The 16774-nt window shown below is 46.3% G+C and overlaps 1 protein-coding gene across 14 annotated transcripts in view; it reads left to right on the top strand.

The window, feature by feature from the left end:
* Window positions 1–16774, top strand: part of FMNL2 (formin like 2) — a 798413-nt gene that overhangs the window by 666170 nt on the left and 115469 nt on the right. For all 14 annotated transcript variants that reach the window (XR_011274735.1, XM_069616442.1, XM_069616437.1 and 11 more), the window contains 3 exons: window positions 912–1013; window positions 5848–6151; window positions 6956–7174. Coding sequence is in view for 13 of the 14 variants with exons in the window: in XM_069616442.1 (XP_069472543.1) it covers window positions 912–1013; window positions 5848–6151; window positions 6956–7174 (625 nt within the window). In the remaining variant the exon portion in view is untranslated. The remainder of the gene's footprint in view (window positions 1–911; window positions 1014–5847; window positions 6152–6955; window positions 7175–16774) is intronic.

Genomic DNA, 16774 nt, shown 5'->3' with positions numbered 1-16774 from the left:
TTCTTGGATCTTTGGGCTTGTCCTCCTCTCTGGTGCAGGGGCTGCAGTATTTGGCATTTAGGCAGATGGCTGAGTGGGTACTTAGGTCCCACCTGGCAGCGGCCATACTGTCTTTTCTGCTTCCAGAGTTCCCCACACCTAGTAAATTGGCCATTTTATCTTAGGTGAAGGATGATCATGGGTGAAGGGTTAATCAAAGGGCATCACCACCATATCATATTTTCAAAGCCACGTAAGGGGAAAGAGGCATACACCAGCATGCATTGCAAATGGCCAAGATGGTGTCTCTAGGTTGGTTGATGTGCAGCTCATTTGGTGGAGACATGTTGCCCCTGCTTGTCAGAGTGGCATAAAGCCATTTTGGCCAGATAGAGGGGGTGGTTGTTTGCCAATTGTTATATATTTTTCTTGAAAAAAGTAAATTAATCTTAAACACGTGGGATACACATTTTGGACACTGGAAGGGATAACCTGAAATCGTATTTGCTCAGAAGTGAAGTAGATGCACCCGTTATTGGACCAGACTGGTCATGTTGCCCATTAAAGGGTATTCCTAAACATCGACAAGAGGACGTGCAAGTGGCACAAGCCACACCATAGAAAGGCCCAGGAGCCTTACAGCACACTTCCTTGGTAGGGTTACAAGATGTGGACGAACCATGCCTTCAACCTCTTGTCACCCTCATTAAACATGTACGTTTGTTTGCTCTAAAGGGCGTCTCAGGTAACCCCCACACTGCCTCTTTGAAGCCGTGTCTTTCCTTCCCATGAAAGCTCCCCCACATCCTTGTGTGATGCACAGGGACCAGACTCTACATGCCATGGTTATAAGGGAGACGTTGCTCACCCTAATGCATTAATGGCATAGCGCAACCTCTACATGACCTAACACAGATTTTACGTAATTGCAGTTATCTGAAAAGCTGCTGGATACGGAGAATGAAGCCATGTCAAAAATTGTGGAACTGGAAAAACAGCTTATGCAGAGACACAAGGAACTGGAAGTTGTCAGAGTAAGTTTGATGTGTGCAGTGTTGCCTGTCTCTTGATGTGAACCTACATTTAAGAATGGTTGTATTCCCAGTCATTTGGATAAATCTACTTACATTGAAAACCTCTGTTTATGGGCACTCAGGGAAGGTGGCAGGGCTCCTCTTTGGGACAGCACAAGGTCTGGTCAAGCACTTTAGTCAAAGATAGTCACCAGAGTCCATACCTCATTTGGCTCTCCTTAATCATAGGGCCCCGTCAGCTCTTAGGTTTTCACGGTTTCCGTCTCCTATGCAAGGTTAAGTCTCCATAACCTTTAAGGCCTTTCCACCCAGGCTAAGCAGCTGTGTCAGAATTCACCCAGATGGATTATAGTCTCCTTCAAGTTGTTTAGAAGCTTTCCCTCCAAGATGGTTATTAGGCAGGTTTGTCTTGTGTCTCCCTATGGAGCAAGGGCTGTTAACTCCATACGCCACACCTCCAGTTATTAAAGTTAGCAGGTTCCAGTTTTTTGGTTCTAACTTTTCATTGGAGGATTATCCTCTTTTCCTCCTCCCAAGGTTCAACCCCTCTCTGCCGATAGACTCTTGAAGTTCCATAATTGAAGTGATGTGAAGAGGCACACACCTTCTGTCATAGAATTCTTTTTGCATGTCGGCTGTTGCACTCAAAAAGTTCCTGCATGGCAAAAATGTGTAATTTACCAATAAATGCCCTAATACATAGATATTAATGTTCCCCTAATCATGAAGGATATGTGGAACTTATTTTCTTGTCGGCAGGTTATTGCACGCGCAAGCTTTGGTTTTTTGCCCTTTATGCAAAAATAACATAGTTCTGAATGTGAAAATTCCGACCCAGATATCTAATTTGATAAGTCATTAGCTTTCAGATTCAGGAAATTTCCGGGGAAGCTAGAAACGCCTTTTAAGTTGTAACTAAAATTCCCCAAATAGCATTTGCATGACAGTCATATCAACACCATTGCCTTGAAATCAGCTTTAAAACGACAACTGTCAAAACCCTGTAATTATCATGGGTCAAATAAAAAGACATTTCTAATATAAGTCTATGGCCAAATAATTAACATAGATAATTTGCAGTTTATTTTATTCAATTTAAGTTGCAGGGAGGCCACGGCATATGTTCCAGTCTCTGAGCCTAATGTTGACTTTGCCTTCAATAAAATGATCAATCTGTCTTGTGGAGTCAAACGTTGAGGTAATGCATACTGCAAAGATTGTATCTCTCTGACCAGATGGTCTCTGATGTCCGGTGCCCCACTTAAGGGCAGGCCATCCCCCCAGTCAGTCCAGGGATAGTCCACACAATTCCTTGAATTAGGGGTATTTCACAAATTTCAGCTTCACTTGATAGCAGCCTCTGTTTATACAGCCCACCAGACATTCCTGTCACACAAGAGCCAATCCCGTCTGCTAGAGCTTTTAAGCAATGGTCTTTCAGAGGGACAGCAGAGCATGTCATGAGGGAAGGTGGCCCAGCAACCTACAGTCATGACTTTCACACTGATATGTTAATTTTAGCAATAGACCCTTTGCCTCCATGTCTTTATTTAAAGCTGTGAAATGCGCACGTTTCAATATTGGCAAAACCCTGCTTTTCATATAGAATCACCCTTTTACTTTTTCTCTGCCTTGCCAACTACATGAAAGGCCCTTCTGCATCAGTGTCTATCTTTCTTGCTTTGCACTTGCAGTATTTGTAAGGTGCCAACTGAAACTGACAGGCTGCACTTATGTCATTCACAAGGTGTGTATTTTCCCATTTTCCATATATTCCTTGTGTCACTTTCAGCAAGACACACACTCTGCATTCACTAGGCCACTCGGCTGTGTAAAGGTTTAATGCAAGGCATGTCATTTTTCCAGTGTGCCTTTTCCATCAGACCAAGGTATTTCGCATTAGAGTACTAACCTTGCCTTCAGTTCATGTTGTTTTGGGGCTGTCATTAAACCCCACCCCACCTGACATTCTCCTCCCTTAGGAATGCATCCTCGTGGCATAGTTAGCTGGAGCATAAAATCTGTCCAGGCACCAATGAAAATGTGGCCCACAATCACACATTACAGTTCATTGCTATCAAGAACAGACTGAGTACTGTCCAAAGAGGGGTGGGGGAGTGACTTGGTAACATATGTTGCAAATAATGCATTTGAAAACATATTTGCTTAATAACATTGGTTAACACTAGTCTAGTAACTTATGAAACTGGCCCACTCTGGCCAAAAAAAGAGTTCAATTCTTTCAACAACAAAAATGGCCCATCTTAGAATCATGGACTGGAACTTCGGGCATTGCTCTATTGCCCTACCCGACCCTGCCTTGTGGTAATTTGTGACAAAGATGTAAACCTACATTACCTTTATTAGTTCTACCTCTACTGAGGCCAAGATTAACCTGATTAATATTAGTAAAAACGACCCTCTCCTCACCTAATACTCTACCAAATTCCTTTATAGTAACTGTGGGACTGAGCCACTTTGACTACTGTGCCAGCCTCTTCTTGTGCCTCCCCTCTACTCCTTCTCCTGACTGTACATAATACTCAACTTCACCACCCTAACCATCTACAATCGTACCCGCTCCTATTCCAATCTTCTTCACTGTCTCCATGCTGGCTGGGTCTCTATGAGAACCCGAACCCCTATTCATTTTCCTGCTCCCCGTCTTAAAATCACTCCGCAGCCTTGTACCCCTTTCCTGGCTGACACTGTCTCCAGCCACTCTCCTACACGTAACCTTCACTTTATCTCTCTCTCGTCTCTCTCTTATCAAACCACCCTGTGCATCCTCTCGCTTTCACTCCTCCTCCCTCCTCACCCTCCACAACCAGAACCCTCAACCCACATGTCCAAAACTCTACTACAATTTACTCTTTTAAATCCTCACTGAAACATTACCTCATCCCTTAATACCAAGCACTGAGCCCATATTTATCCATCAAACTGTACATATCCAGTTCCCTTGGAATCCTGTCCGTCTTTGTCTTGTCTCCTCGCTGGTCTTGTTGTAATGATATTCCACTCAATGAAATGGTTAATATTCGCACCACCTGCCACTCTTATGTTAGGCACCTGTTGCAGGATTGTCCTGACTACTGTATCTTCGCTTTGAAAGTGTTTCTGGATGAAGCACATTGTTCCACCAATAAACTACAATACAGTAATATATCCATGTTTTGCCATTTCTCCAACAGTCCGTGTCAGTATTACGTTTGATTCAGGTCTGTGAACTCCAGCATTCTTTACACTCCTAACAAATGGTTAATGATCCCGTCTAGTAGTGTGTTAAAATCTCGTTTGGAGCAAACATTTTCAAGATTTACATTTCATGGCTGCATACCCATAATGCATTGCCCTGGAGCTCTGAATTCAAGCTGACTTCCAGTGATGCCTGCCATGTGGCTCTGACGCTTGTGCGGCTTTTTAACGGAAATGGTCTAATCTTCTCTTGCATTATATAGTAGAAGGTGTTTTGCCCCCATTTTTTCATCCCACCATAATATTACTGGTGCACTCTAATTTATATTGGCCCTCATTACGACCCTGGCGGTAAGGGGTTTACGCCAGCGTTAGCTGCGCCGACCCCTTACCGCCAACTACGAGTTCCCAGAGCGCCATGGTCACTTTTCCGCCCGCTTTTTGCGGGCATAAAAATCCATGGCGCTATGGGACCTCGGTGTTAATTACGCCACCGTAGTGTACGGTGGCGTAATTAACGCCTTCCCCACTCCCATTGAGCCCTATGGGGCCGAAATGGGAATGGGGAAGGGTAAATGGGTCAATGGGGACTTACCGCCCCGCCAACCTCGGAATGGGGCGGTAAGTCCGCCATCCGCCATGGCGTAAAGGGACTTTGCGCCATGGCCGTAAAGTCCGCGGATGGCGGAAAAAATCCGCCAGGGTCGTAATGAGGGCCATTGTGTTAAATGAGAGCATTGTACCCACATTGACGGTGGATGAAAAGAAAGTCAAGGCGGTGAGATCTCTGGTGAAGATAACCCCGTTTGGGAACACTCTTGAAACATGTGCTCGTTTCTGTTTGGAGACTTTGTTCTCATATAACCAGGGCTCCTGATGAGATTTCGAGGTAGGGGTATTTTACTCCCTACATTGGGAAGTTGTTGAAAGGATATTTCTGGGAAGAAAAGGGCAGTTTTCATTGTTGACTGGGATGTGTTTAGGGAAGGAAAAATACATTTTAGTTTTAAAAACATTAGTATTTTGCCAAGTAATTACCATGAATGAAAAAATGTTATTTGTATCTTGGGTAGCAAATCTCCTGTGCATGGGATACACTGCTGGTGTATCTGCTCGGAGGGCCTCAGCTCCATAGCACAGGCAAGAAGGCGTGGGCACCTGATTGTTTGGTCCTTCCAGGGGTTTTTGCTTATATTATTTTCATACTCTAGGGGCTTAGAACAGACAGGTGTGCCGCTTATCCGGGGTTGGGGCTACATACCTGTACCTACATTGCACTTCTCTGAGCTGAGGCAGGTGTTTCCTCAGAAGGATGCCCCTCCTTTTTTCCATTTGGATTTGCAATCTTAATCCAACATTATGAAATGAGGTTGTGTCATTTTAATTTTCATTGATAGCGTGCAAAGGCTTCTTTTTATCGGATACATGAATCAAACAGACCTTGGCCCTGTGCTTGCGTGGCCTCAGAAACCCAAATAATGTATTCTGAACTATTAAAGAATGAACTTCAGAGATTTGATGGCGTCATAGATCATTTACTTCTCTGCCACAGTCTTGTCAGTACCACAGCCCTGAACCAAGCTTCATACTGTATTGTGTCTGTGGTGGCGACCATTAACAATGGACTCTTCTACAGGAAGTTTACAAAGACGCAAACACGCAAGTTCACACCCTGCGGAAAATGGTGAAGGAGAAGGAAGAAGCTATCCAAAGACAGTCCACGCTAGAGAAAAAGATCCATGAACTTGAAAAACAAGGGACCATTAAGATTCAAAAGAAAGGTGATGGCGACATCTCCATTCTACCTGTCTCGGCATCGGGAGCAGGATTCTCCAGCTCCGCGGCTGCACCTGGTGCTTCTTCGGGACCCGGTTCCGGAGATGGGTGTTCTGCTGGACTGCCACCCCCTCCCCCACCAATCCTGCAAGGATCTGACACAAGTAAGAACTGTAAGATCTTAAACCAGGACAGAACATGACCAATAATGTTTTTAAGATTCATTGGAAATGTAAATCTAGACAATTTGGACATATCTTGCAAAATGTACGTTCTCTTATCACATACATAACATATGATTTGTGGCCTACTGGAAGACAGAGTGCTTTTACCAAGGTAATCTGCTGCAAAGTCACAGTAGTTGAGTTTGATGTGTTCCCCTGAAAAAACATGAGCTTTTGTATCTGCCACAGCAGCAGCTTCAGATCATCTCGCTTATCTGGCCGCCATGGTAATGGAAGAGGGGCTCCGTACGGAGCCCTGTCTTCTAAAACCATAGAAGCCATCTTGTAAAAAGTATTTTCATTAATTGAACGGGACGCGCGAGGCGTCCCGTTCAATGAATGACATTTTTTTTTTAACACCCCGGTTACCGCTTTGGTAACTTGTGGTGCCAATAGCGTTAGCACCCCATTTCAAGGGCTGGAACGGGGAAGTGGGGTAACATCCTGCTGCCCTCGTTATTGGCCCTAGCTTCGCTCTGGCCTATAGCTCGGTCCGCCGGACCGTTACTCCCGTTACAGCCCTTGGAATGGAGCTGCTAACGTGTTATTATAAAGTGCATTTAGCATAAAGTATCTATGTATACATCATCAATTTCAATGGAGCTACTGATTCAGAACGATGCTCTAAAACTGTGGTTAATTAATTTAATTAAATGATGCAGCACATTCAAAACAATGGTCAGTATCAAAAAGTTCTATTGTTATTCATTGCCGGGTTCTAATCATGTATCTATTATTTTCTAGTGCTTAATGGACCAATGACAGATCCTATGCCTCCGCCACCACCTCCACCTCCCCCACCACCTCCCCCTCCTCTTCAAGGTCCAGCAACAGAAACTGCACCAAGCGCACCTACGCCCCCGCCGCCACCACCACCACCTCCTCCACCTCCTCCTCCGCCGGGTCCACCGCCTCTTCCAGGAACAGCCTCACCCACGGTCATCTTCAACTCAGGGCTAGCAGGTAGGTGGGGGAAGATAACCCCCAACAAATGATATTAAAATATTAACCTTGTGCCCCGTAGAAATTTCATGCACAATTGAGGCCCCTGGTATTTGCAATGAAAGTAGAAAATTTAATTTCTAATGTGGCTCATCTAGTCCGTAGCAATATTAAGTGCAGTCCCCCATGATATATATAAACTGTTAAAATGCATGGAGTGCAAGTTCGCAGTGCACTGTCGGTATATAGTGATCTATGGAAGGTGTCATATTGAAGACTTCATTATTCTAGCTTTCACACCCTTCTTCTGAGGTGTTGCTCAGGCCTCAGCAAGGCCTCACGGCTGCTACCTGCTCTCTATGTCCTCAATTGCTATTTTCACCCTGGGGCTCCCGCCAGGGTGCGAACAGCTTTCACGTTTTTTTCCTTCACAGAAAATGTTCTCTGCGCCTGTTTCATGTGAAGTCAAGATGGCCACCTGCATCGAAATAGAAAAGGGCGTATGGCCATTTTCTATTGTAATAGCCGATTGGTGGGAAGTTGGGGAGATACAGGCTCGGATCAGAGACGAACAAATGAGTGGGGTGGGTTGGGGGTGCGACATGTGAGATTCCTTGGTGGACCTGGGAGGAAGTGATGGGGGGGTTGTCTGAAGGGAGCCAGTAAACAAAAATGGAAAACACCCATGGGAGGCACTCGGGTGGCCCAGAGAACACATGCGGGTACATTTGAATTCTGCCTGTGTTTCCGGCCATCTGATTGGCCATATACTCTCCCTGGGTGGATTTTCAGTTGTTTGCTGTATTTCACCTAACAAAACAATGTAGAATTGCCTTGTTATCTTTTGAAGCAGAAACAAACTCTTCAAATGAACAGACCATAGTCACAAGATTATGTCAGACTTAAAACCTATGAAGAATATTTACCTTATTGTCACTTTGGGACACCCGGAATGGGACATGTACTGGATGTGTTTCCATAGCGTCCATGCAAAGGTTTGCATAAAACGCGTGAAAGCAGGCTTCACAGATACCCTAGTATTGGAGGGAGTAGGTCTAGGCTGGTAGAGGATCTGCTGCTCTCGAGCTCAATCTTTGACTTCGCAGAGAGCAATTCAATTCACACTCCTCCACAACAACCAAGGTTGTGTGAGAAGAAAAGTGTTTCATTAGACACATTTATGAATCTTTTTATTTTCATGCAATTTCAGCATTGCGGTTAATCATTTTTGCATTTTAAACATCAACTGATTTTCCTCTTGACATAACACTTGCATTCCTCATCCAGTGCACTTTGTGACTGCACTTGACACCAGTGTAAGCACCAACACTATTGCTTCTGGATCTTTCCGGCGGTCCTCTCATCTTCGTACAGTCAACTTAAGTAATACGAGGAAGGCTACATCAGCCGTGTTTTGTTACAATCTAGAGAGATGGCTTAAAGGTGACTCTCGGCAATACCAGGCACCCCTGGTTCCTTCAATTTACACACCCTTTCCGTTCCTACTGGGGCTGTGAACGAGTGGATAAGCCTTAAGCCTCTCCTCACACCAGGGCTGGACTGGGAACCAAAAGAGGCCCTGGAAATAATGTTCAAAGTGGCCCCATGTTACACATTTTCAGCAAGACCCAACCCTTCTCCTATGAGAACATTTGGAAAAACAATAGGTTAGCACACAAAAGAGGCCCAGGGTGCAGAGGCCTAGTGGGAAATCTCCAGAGTTCCCTATATGCCAGTCCACCCCTGCCCAGGGTTCAGAGGCATACCGGGACATCTCCAGAGTTCCCCATGGGCCAGTCCACCCCTGCCTCACACCAAAGCAACATCTTGCACTGTCACTCCTCTCCTGCCCGCCACCAAATCAGATTTGCGCCTGTCCCTTCACACTGCGGCTAGAGGTAGGACCAGACTGGCCGTAACTTCCTTCTTATTGAAGTTGTTCTATTTTGAGGCACAGTTGGCTCTTTTTGGCTACTTCTAGGTGCTTATGGACTAGAGCAATGTAAAGAGGAGGCAGGGGGGTTTCACGAGGATCAGGGCAAAGAGAAGGAGTCCATGCATGTGGCTCTAGTATATGATTATGTGCCCTGGGCTGCGGGCGTGAGAGCACAGGCACGGGGAAAAGGTAGGAGTAGGAAGGGGAGTGGAGTAAGGCCGATGAAAAGAGCGTGAGACACTATCCCCTGTTAAACCGTGGTTAAAGCCCAGCCATTGGCTTTACTCATTCACCGCAACAGCAAGACACTTAGCAGTCAAATGAGGAAAGATCACTCAGTAGACCTAACACTGCACCAGGCAGAAAAGATCCGAAAGAGAAACACAATGGCAAAAACCCCTGAAAAAAGAAATACACTGTTGGGAAAATATTTTAGTACGGGTTCCGAAACTTTGGAACAGTTTAAATCCAACCCCGGGGTCAGATTTAAATTGTTCCGAAGTTTAGGACACTCTACTAAAACATTTTCGCCACAGTGCGTTTCTCTTTTCAACCTTTTATGCCCAATAGGCTCTGATTTGAGCAACCAGAGATTTCTGTTATGAGTGTATAGTGTGGAGCCATTTATTGTAGGTAGTTTGGGCCTTAATAGAAATGTGAACCTTCTCCTGTCTGTCAAATGACGGCAGTGAAGGGCTTTTAATGGTGGTCTGATATGATCCTGTTCTTTTATCAGATTGGGGGCCACTCCTCTTCCCTGCTGATCTTTCTATCTTGGCACCGTGCACCTGGCCACCCTCTGTCTTCTGGGCCCAGGTACCTGCTCACCGTGCCACCCTCCCGCACTGCCTCCGGGCAATCCCTGCACTGGGGTCTGTGGGTATCTGTTACCATACAGCCCCCCCCCCTTTTTTGCCTGCACTTATCAGACATACCCTGTCTGTTTCCTCAACCCAGCACTTGCCACTTGCTGGCTGCACTACCACTGTTTTGTTGCCTTTATTATTTATTTATTTGATTTTTTATCTGTTTTTCTTTGCTCGCACTTTCCACTTCTCCCCCCTTCCATGCACTTTCCCCTTTCCTTCTCCCATGCACTTGCACGTTCTCAATGTCACTGGGTCTAGTAAAATCATTGTTTTTTTGGTTCTCCCTTTTTCCCCTCCCCTGCCTTGTCACGATCTGAAACACTTGTGTACGAAAAGTGCGATCATCACCACTGTCTTTCCACCTTGTGGATTATAGTTTTTAAATTGGCCAGATCCATATTATGCCCCTAATTATTAAATTTGTTTGAGTTTGGTTCTTTTCAGTTACATGAGCGCAACACGAGTTTTGTTGATTTTGCAGTAAAGAATTCTAGTAAGTTATTTGGGCCTGTGCTAGTTGTCCGAATTCAGTCCTTCATGACATAGGTGTTGTGAGAGAGCTGAAGAGTAAGGGGAGAATGGTCAGACCATGCTTTGGGTATGATTGGGCTGCATGAAGTTTGGATGTCAGGACCAAATCAAGCCTATGACCAGCCATGTGGGTGGGACCAGTTAGTTGAAGCACACTGTGATCATATTAGCTATAAACATTGAGGCCTGCCCAGTCTCAGCTGTGTGTTCCCACAGATGGAAGTCCCCCAATTAAAGGATATTGTGTTACTGTTTGCCAGTCGTCATAGGGTGTGGCGTACATAGCTGCTGTTATGAATGAACTTAGCTTTCCAATGGATGGTCATGTATTCATAGGACTAAAGGGGAATATTGATCTCTAAATATTGCAGATAATTGCTAAAGGCAGCAGCAACTGTGGACGTGGGAGGCAGGTTAAAATGGGGAAGGTCGTGTGGGAGACCGAGGCCACAGTTTTGGGCCAGGGAATTAACAGACCCGGTGAGGGATGCTTTGTGTCTGCAGACAGACGGGGTCCCCCTTTTGGCAATAACAGGCAGGCTACAACGAATAGCCAGACCACCAATGAATACAAAGTCTTTGCAGAACAGATTTATTACAGGTAGAGAAGTAGACTTATTGCCAGCAGAGTATGTTAAGCTCACTGGACATGGATGCTTGTCTGCACTGGGCTGCGAGCATACGGCAGGGCATTTATGGCAGGTAAACTAGCTAGGCACACCCACTGGCATATGACCTGGGGTCTGGGGAGGACCTTTTGAGGAGGGGGGAGACAGGACTCCAAGGGAGGAAGGGAAGGGTTGGAGACGGAAATGTTCGAGTGGGGAGGCTATTGGGAAGGAGGAAAAAGACAGGGTGGGAGGAGAGAGAGAAGAAAATATGGGCATCTGGGTCGCAGTAAGAGGAAGAGAGAGTGGGAGGGAGATAGTGGGAGATGGGAGAGAAGGAGGCTGGTAGAGAGGGTGAGGGCTGAGAGAAGGGGGAAGAAAGAGAGAAAGGGAGAGAGAGAAAGAGAGCGGGAGAGCTGGGGAGAACACAGGAGAGAGAAGCCGGGGCAGAGAGGCCTGGAGAAAGAAGTAGGGGTGCAGAGAGGCCAGAAGAGAGCAGGAGTGAGAAGCAGGGACAGAGAGGCCAGGAGGCCTACGGGTGGAAAAGTAGAGCAGGTTGGGGGAGGAGGAAAACAAAAAGGGAAGAATAGAGAAGGGAAGACAGGGACAGGATACCTGCCGAAAGGGACCCCTCAGCTTCTCTTCCCCCACCCGTCAGCATACCACCACCAGCAACCAAAAAAGAGCCCCAGAGCCTCTCTCAACATGCTTATAAGGCTGTTTCTCCCCTCTCCACCAAAGCCCGACCACAGGGTCCATGGAGGATGGGGACTGGGATCAGAGGGTGTAGGATGAGACATGCAGGGACAGGTGCCCCCGCCACAGCTGTTGCTTCCCCCCTCCAGAGCCTTTCGGGCTGTTCCCACGGCTAAAGAAAGTTTGGTACAGGAAGGAGGTAGCGGCATCACAGGTGGGAAAGCATAGGCAGGGACTGGGGAGGGGACATTGTTCCCAGGGAGGAGATGGAAGGGCCAGCCCGCAGGTGGCAGATATTACACTGGCTGTAAAGTGGAAGGGGAGGCAGGTGGGCAAACAAAGGAAAAGACAGGTCCTCTCTCTACAGCTGTCCTTCCCCACTCCAGAGACTACAGAGTCCATCCCCACCTACCACCCCCATGATGGACACAGTGATTCCCTGGGTCCAAGGAGGAAGGTGACAGGAAAGGGGCAGGGAATCACGGGTAGGCAAACAAAGGCAAGGACTCGGGAGGGAAGGAGGGTGTTTAAGGAAGGACACGGAAAGGCCAGACCCCATGCCAGACCCCATGCCCCCAGGCTGCAGCTTGCAGGTGTTGCAGCTGTGTCTGGGCTGGGTGTTTTCAGGGGGTGGGGGGCCGGCCTTGAATTCTCTGTGTCTGGGGCAGGAGCACGGCCTATACAGTGCAGTGCACATACAGTGCAATATGAAAAATAAATATGGGAAATGAAAAATCATGCAATACATTGAAATAGCACCAAGTGACATACATGAGAAACACAGGTAAAGGCTGCCAGGGCTCCACCCATGGGTACTTCCATTTCCACACAACTCTACCTCCTCTCCCTGTAATCCTATTTTTGTAAATTATCTTCTCTCTAGATTGCAGTAAGTTCACCAAAAGCATGCCAATTCTTTGATAGATCTACTAGCTGTTAGACCTACTAGCTGGCAGCCAGATTCAGAGATCAGGTCTTTGCAATTCACATCATGATAGATATTAATGAAGCAAACCACAATAAAATAATCAGTTGCCTGTGTTGACAAAGGTTTCTTTGTTGTCTTGGGTTGAATGACATTTTGAACTAGGTCGCTTATCTACTTTCAGGAGCCTCATTTAGGTAACTTAGTTTCATCCAAACATTTTGGTTGGTTTATAATAGCTTGATGCTAGGATAGCAAGAGGGCTTGCAAAGGTACGGCCATGACTGTTCTGTTGAACAGAATAGCTCCACAGTTGGACGTTTGGATCTTTAGTGTGGATGAACATCTTTTAGCTTAGAACATTCATCCAAAATTGGCAGAGTTCAAAATTGAGGGGAGCTATTTAGCTTCTGCTTGCAACCTAGAAGAGGCTGGTTAGCTTGACAACAACATATACCAGGAGCTACATTTGGCTCCCCAGGCGAAGTGATGCCGAACATACACAACTATGTGAATTTAACTCTGTGCGTTAGGAAAATCCATAAATAAATATTAGGACGCATCTATACTACATTTAGAGCATAAGATGGTCATAAATAATGTTCACAATTAGATGTTTCCATGTTATGTGGATGTTATATTTGTGGAACCCTATGTACTAGCTCCTCGTTCCCCAGTGGTCTCTCCTGGTCACTAGTTAGTGCTGGATACCAAGGAAATGCTTTTAGTTCCCGCTTATCCAATCTTAATTTCGAGCCCAAATTGGAATGCTGCCATTGAGTCTGTTGGGTTCTTAAAGATTCGTGTCCACTTGAGAGTGACTGAGCTGATACAGCTGTATAGGTGAGGGTAGTGGTTGACGCCAAGAGGCTTGATTTTGATTGATTGATTGATATTTTATTTCTATCGCGCTCGTACGCAAGTGTTTCAGAGCAGGACAAGGCAAAGGAGGGGAACAGGGGAGAACAAAACAGCGATCTTACTAGGCCCAGTGACATTGAGAACGCGCAAGTGCATGGGAGAAGGCGAGGGTAAAAGTGCATGGAAGTTCGGAGAAGTGGAAAGTGTGAATCAGAGGAGTAACAGATAAATAACAATAAATAAATAATTAAGGCAACAAACAGTGGTAATGCAGCCAGCAATTTGGAAGTGCTAGGTTTAAGGCAGCTGACAGGGTAGGTCTGATAAGTGCATGAAGAAAAAGGGGGGGCTGTATGGGTACAGATACAGACCCCAGTGCAAGGGGTGGCCCGGAGGCAGTGCGAGAGGGTGGCAGGGTGAGCAGGTACCTGGGCCCGAAGGACAGAGGGTGGCCAGGTGCACAGTGCCAAGAGAGAACAGATCAGCAGGGGAGAGGGGGGTGCGAAGGCAGAAGAAAAGAGGAAGGTCTTGAGGTGCTTCCGGAACCGGAGATGGTTCTCAAGTTTTAGAGTGGCAGGGAGGCTGTTCCAGAGGGAGGCCCCAGCCGAAGACAGAGATCTACCCCCAGCTTGTTTCTTTGAAAAACGACTGACCCTGAGGGAGTTGTAGGTAGAGGAGCGAAGAGCTCGAGAGGGGAGGTATTTGCAGAGGGATAGCTGAAGGTATTTTGGACCCAGGCCCCAGAAAGCCTTGTGGACAATGCAGAGGGTTTTGAATGTAATCCTTGCATCCACTGGGAGCCAGTGGAGAGATTTCAGAGTTGGAGAGATATGATCCCAGGGCTCGAGGCCAAGTACAAGTCTCGCAGTCCTGTTCTGGATTAGTTTCAGAGGGCGGAGAGTAGAGGCAGGTACATTTAGAAAGAGGCTGTTAAAATAGTCCAAGCTAGAGAGAACCAGAGCTTGAGATACCATGAGCTTCTGGGGGAAGGAGAGGAAAGGCAGAGTACCTCTGAGGAGGTGCAGTCGGAAATTTGAGACCTCAGAGATGTGGGGGAGAAGGAAAGGGTGGAGTCAAAGATGACCCAGAGGTTCTTAGCCTCGCAGGTGGGGGTTGGAGAAGGGCCAAGGGAGGCCGGTCAGAGAGTGAGGGGAAAGGATGGTGAACGTGTGCCGATGAGGAGGATCTCCGCCTTGCTGGCATTCAGACAAAGATCATTAGCGGCACACCAATCTTGAATGGCAGTTAGGCAATCGGAGATGAGAGAGGGAGAGGAGGAGGCTGAGTGATGCAATTCAGTGTAGTTTCCTATGATTCTAGTAGTTGTGAGAAGTTTGTGTGTCTCACTGTTTCCATCAAGAAATAAGTATTGCTCTTTATTCTCGAACATAACTGTTTTTGGGGTTATTGGTGTTTGGCATTTCTCAGAACCGATGGATTTATGTATGAGTTACAGGAACCAAGTGGTTTAAGGATGCATCTTCTTTTGTGATGTTGTTTTTTTCTAAATAATGGATTTGATGTTCTCTTTATTTGCTTGTGACTTTTTCTGCAGTGAAACATCTTTTCTAACGTGGTCAAGTTCTTGTTGTTCCCATGAATCACGCTTACGCCATAGTCGTATATACTTTTTATGAAGTCTCGAAGTGTTCAAGGTCTCCTTTAGCGTCCAGGCTCTGTCCCTCTTAACCTTCCACCGAGGATGAGGGTTTCACCCGATAGTTCTACCCATTGTGCGTTGTGTGCCGTGTAAAGCAGTAGGGTCAGTCTAGGTGGTTCCTATTTTAAAGTTATGGTTTGAGCCTGCAAGGAGGGTTTCTGGCTTAGCCTATAAGGTAGCTACTTTGAGCATTATAGATCTAATTCATCTATAATGGATATGCTTTGGGTAGATGATAGAGTGGCTGAGAGGGTTTCATTAATGCAAAAGGAGTTGATCCATCAATCTCCGTAAGTCCTTCCATGGGCATTGTGAGAACGTAGTGGGCAGAATGAGCATTCAGAGCCTGCTGCATTATTTAACTTCTCTGTGCATTAACATGGTTAGTTGATTGGATTAGGGGTGTACATTGTAGAGGGTACCTCTAAACGTGTTTAGTCTTCATAGCTGGTGAGATCCAATGGCTGTTGAAAGTTGGGTTTCTATGTAAATGAGACTCTTTGGGGAGGATTAGGAAGCTTGTTAGGGGGCGCAAAGGTTGGCTCGGGAGAGGGGTTTTCCTAGGTGGGTGAGCTTGTGGCGGTCTGGGGTGTGCTTGGGAGCTTGTTAGGAAGGCGCAAATGGTGCCTGGTGAAATAGGTTTTTCTAAGTGAGTGAGCCTGTGGCGGTCTTGAAGTGTGCCGTTGAAGTGTGGTGTATGTAGGCGTCCTAACTGGAGATGTTTATCATATAATCTCCCTTTAGCTGGAAACGTCGTCTATGAGCACCAAGCCAAGTGACAGGGATGCCGGTATCAAGAGTCAGTAGTGTATAGGTGAATGCAGGTAACAAAAGAGGTGGGAAGGGAGTTGGAAGTATCAGAACCTTCAGCAGTAACATTGGCTGGGCTCCTGGGTGTGTGAGTTAGATTACAAATGCAATCCTCAATCGGTCACTATAGTGTTATTATGATACTCAGTAAATGAAAGGTAAGGACCCTTCTCGCCCCAGCTTTGGACCAGGCAAGCAGCTTTAGAATCAGTTGTCCTATTCTGCAATGCTCATTCTATGTAGACATCGGATTGGTCAACCTGGCTGTTTAAATACCATTGCCTGCTCTTCTCACCCACTGCCTTTTGTTGGTTCTAGAATCCTTACGAATTCCAACCTACCTTATGATGAAACCGTTCTGGGGCAGCAGCTTATTTTGCTGACAGAAATATTGGTGGCAATGGCATAGCGCACTTCCGGCTCGCGTCTAATCTGGCCACGTGTTCTGCCACAGCATGTTCATGAGGTGCATTGTTCTATTGCACAACGACTCACTAGCTGGTATGGTTAAGTGCCCTCTGCAGCAGTCATTGGCACCATTGCCCATATAAGAAGTTGGTCAAGTTTACCACCATGCGTTCTCCATTATCTCAATGTTTTGTTGGAACTGGTGAGGACCCGCCATCTCGCTTAGTGTCTCAGTCTTCTGCTACAGCTTAGCAACACATGTTGTGCTAACTGGCAACTGCTGTATAAGAGAAAATCCCCACTTCTCTAGCATATCC

This window comes from Ambystoma mexicanum, chromosome 9 (assembly GCF_040938575.1).
Source record: "Ambystoma mexicanum isolate Mex_15411 chromosome 9, UKY_AmexF1_1, whole genome shotgun sequence".
In the NCBI taxonomy this organism is placed as follows: Eukaryota; Metazoa; Chordata; class Amphibia; order Caudata; family Ambystomatidae; genus Ambystoma; species Ambystoma mexicanum.
This window is presented reverse-complemented; position numbering and strand designations above follow the sequence as displayed.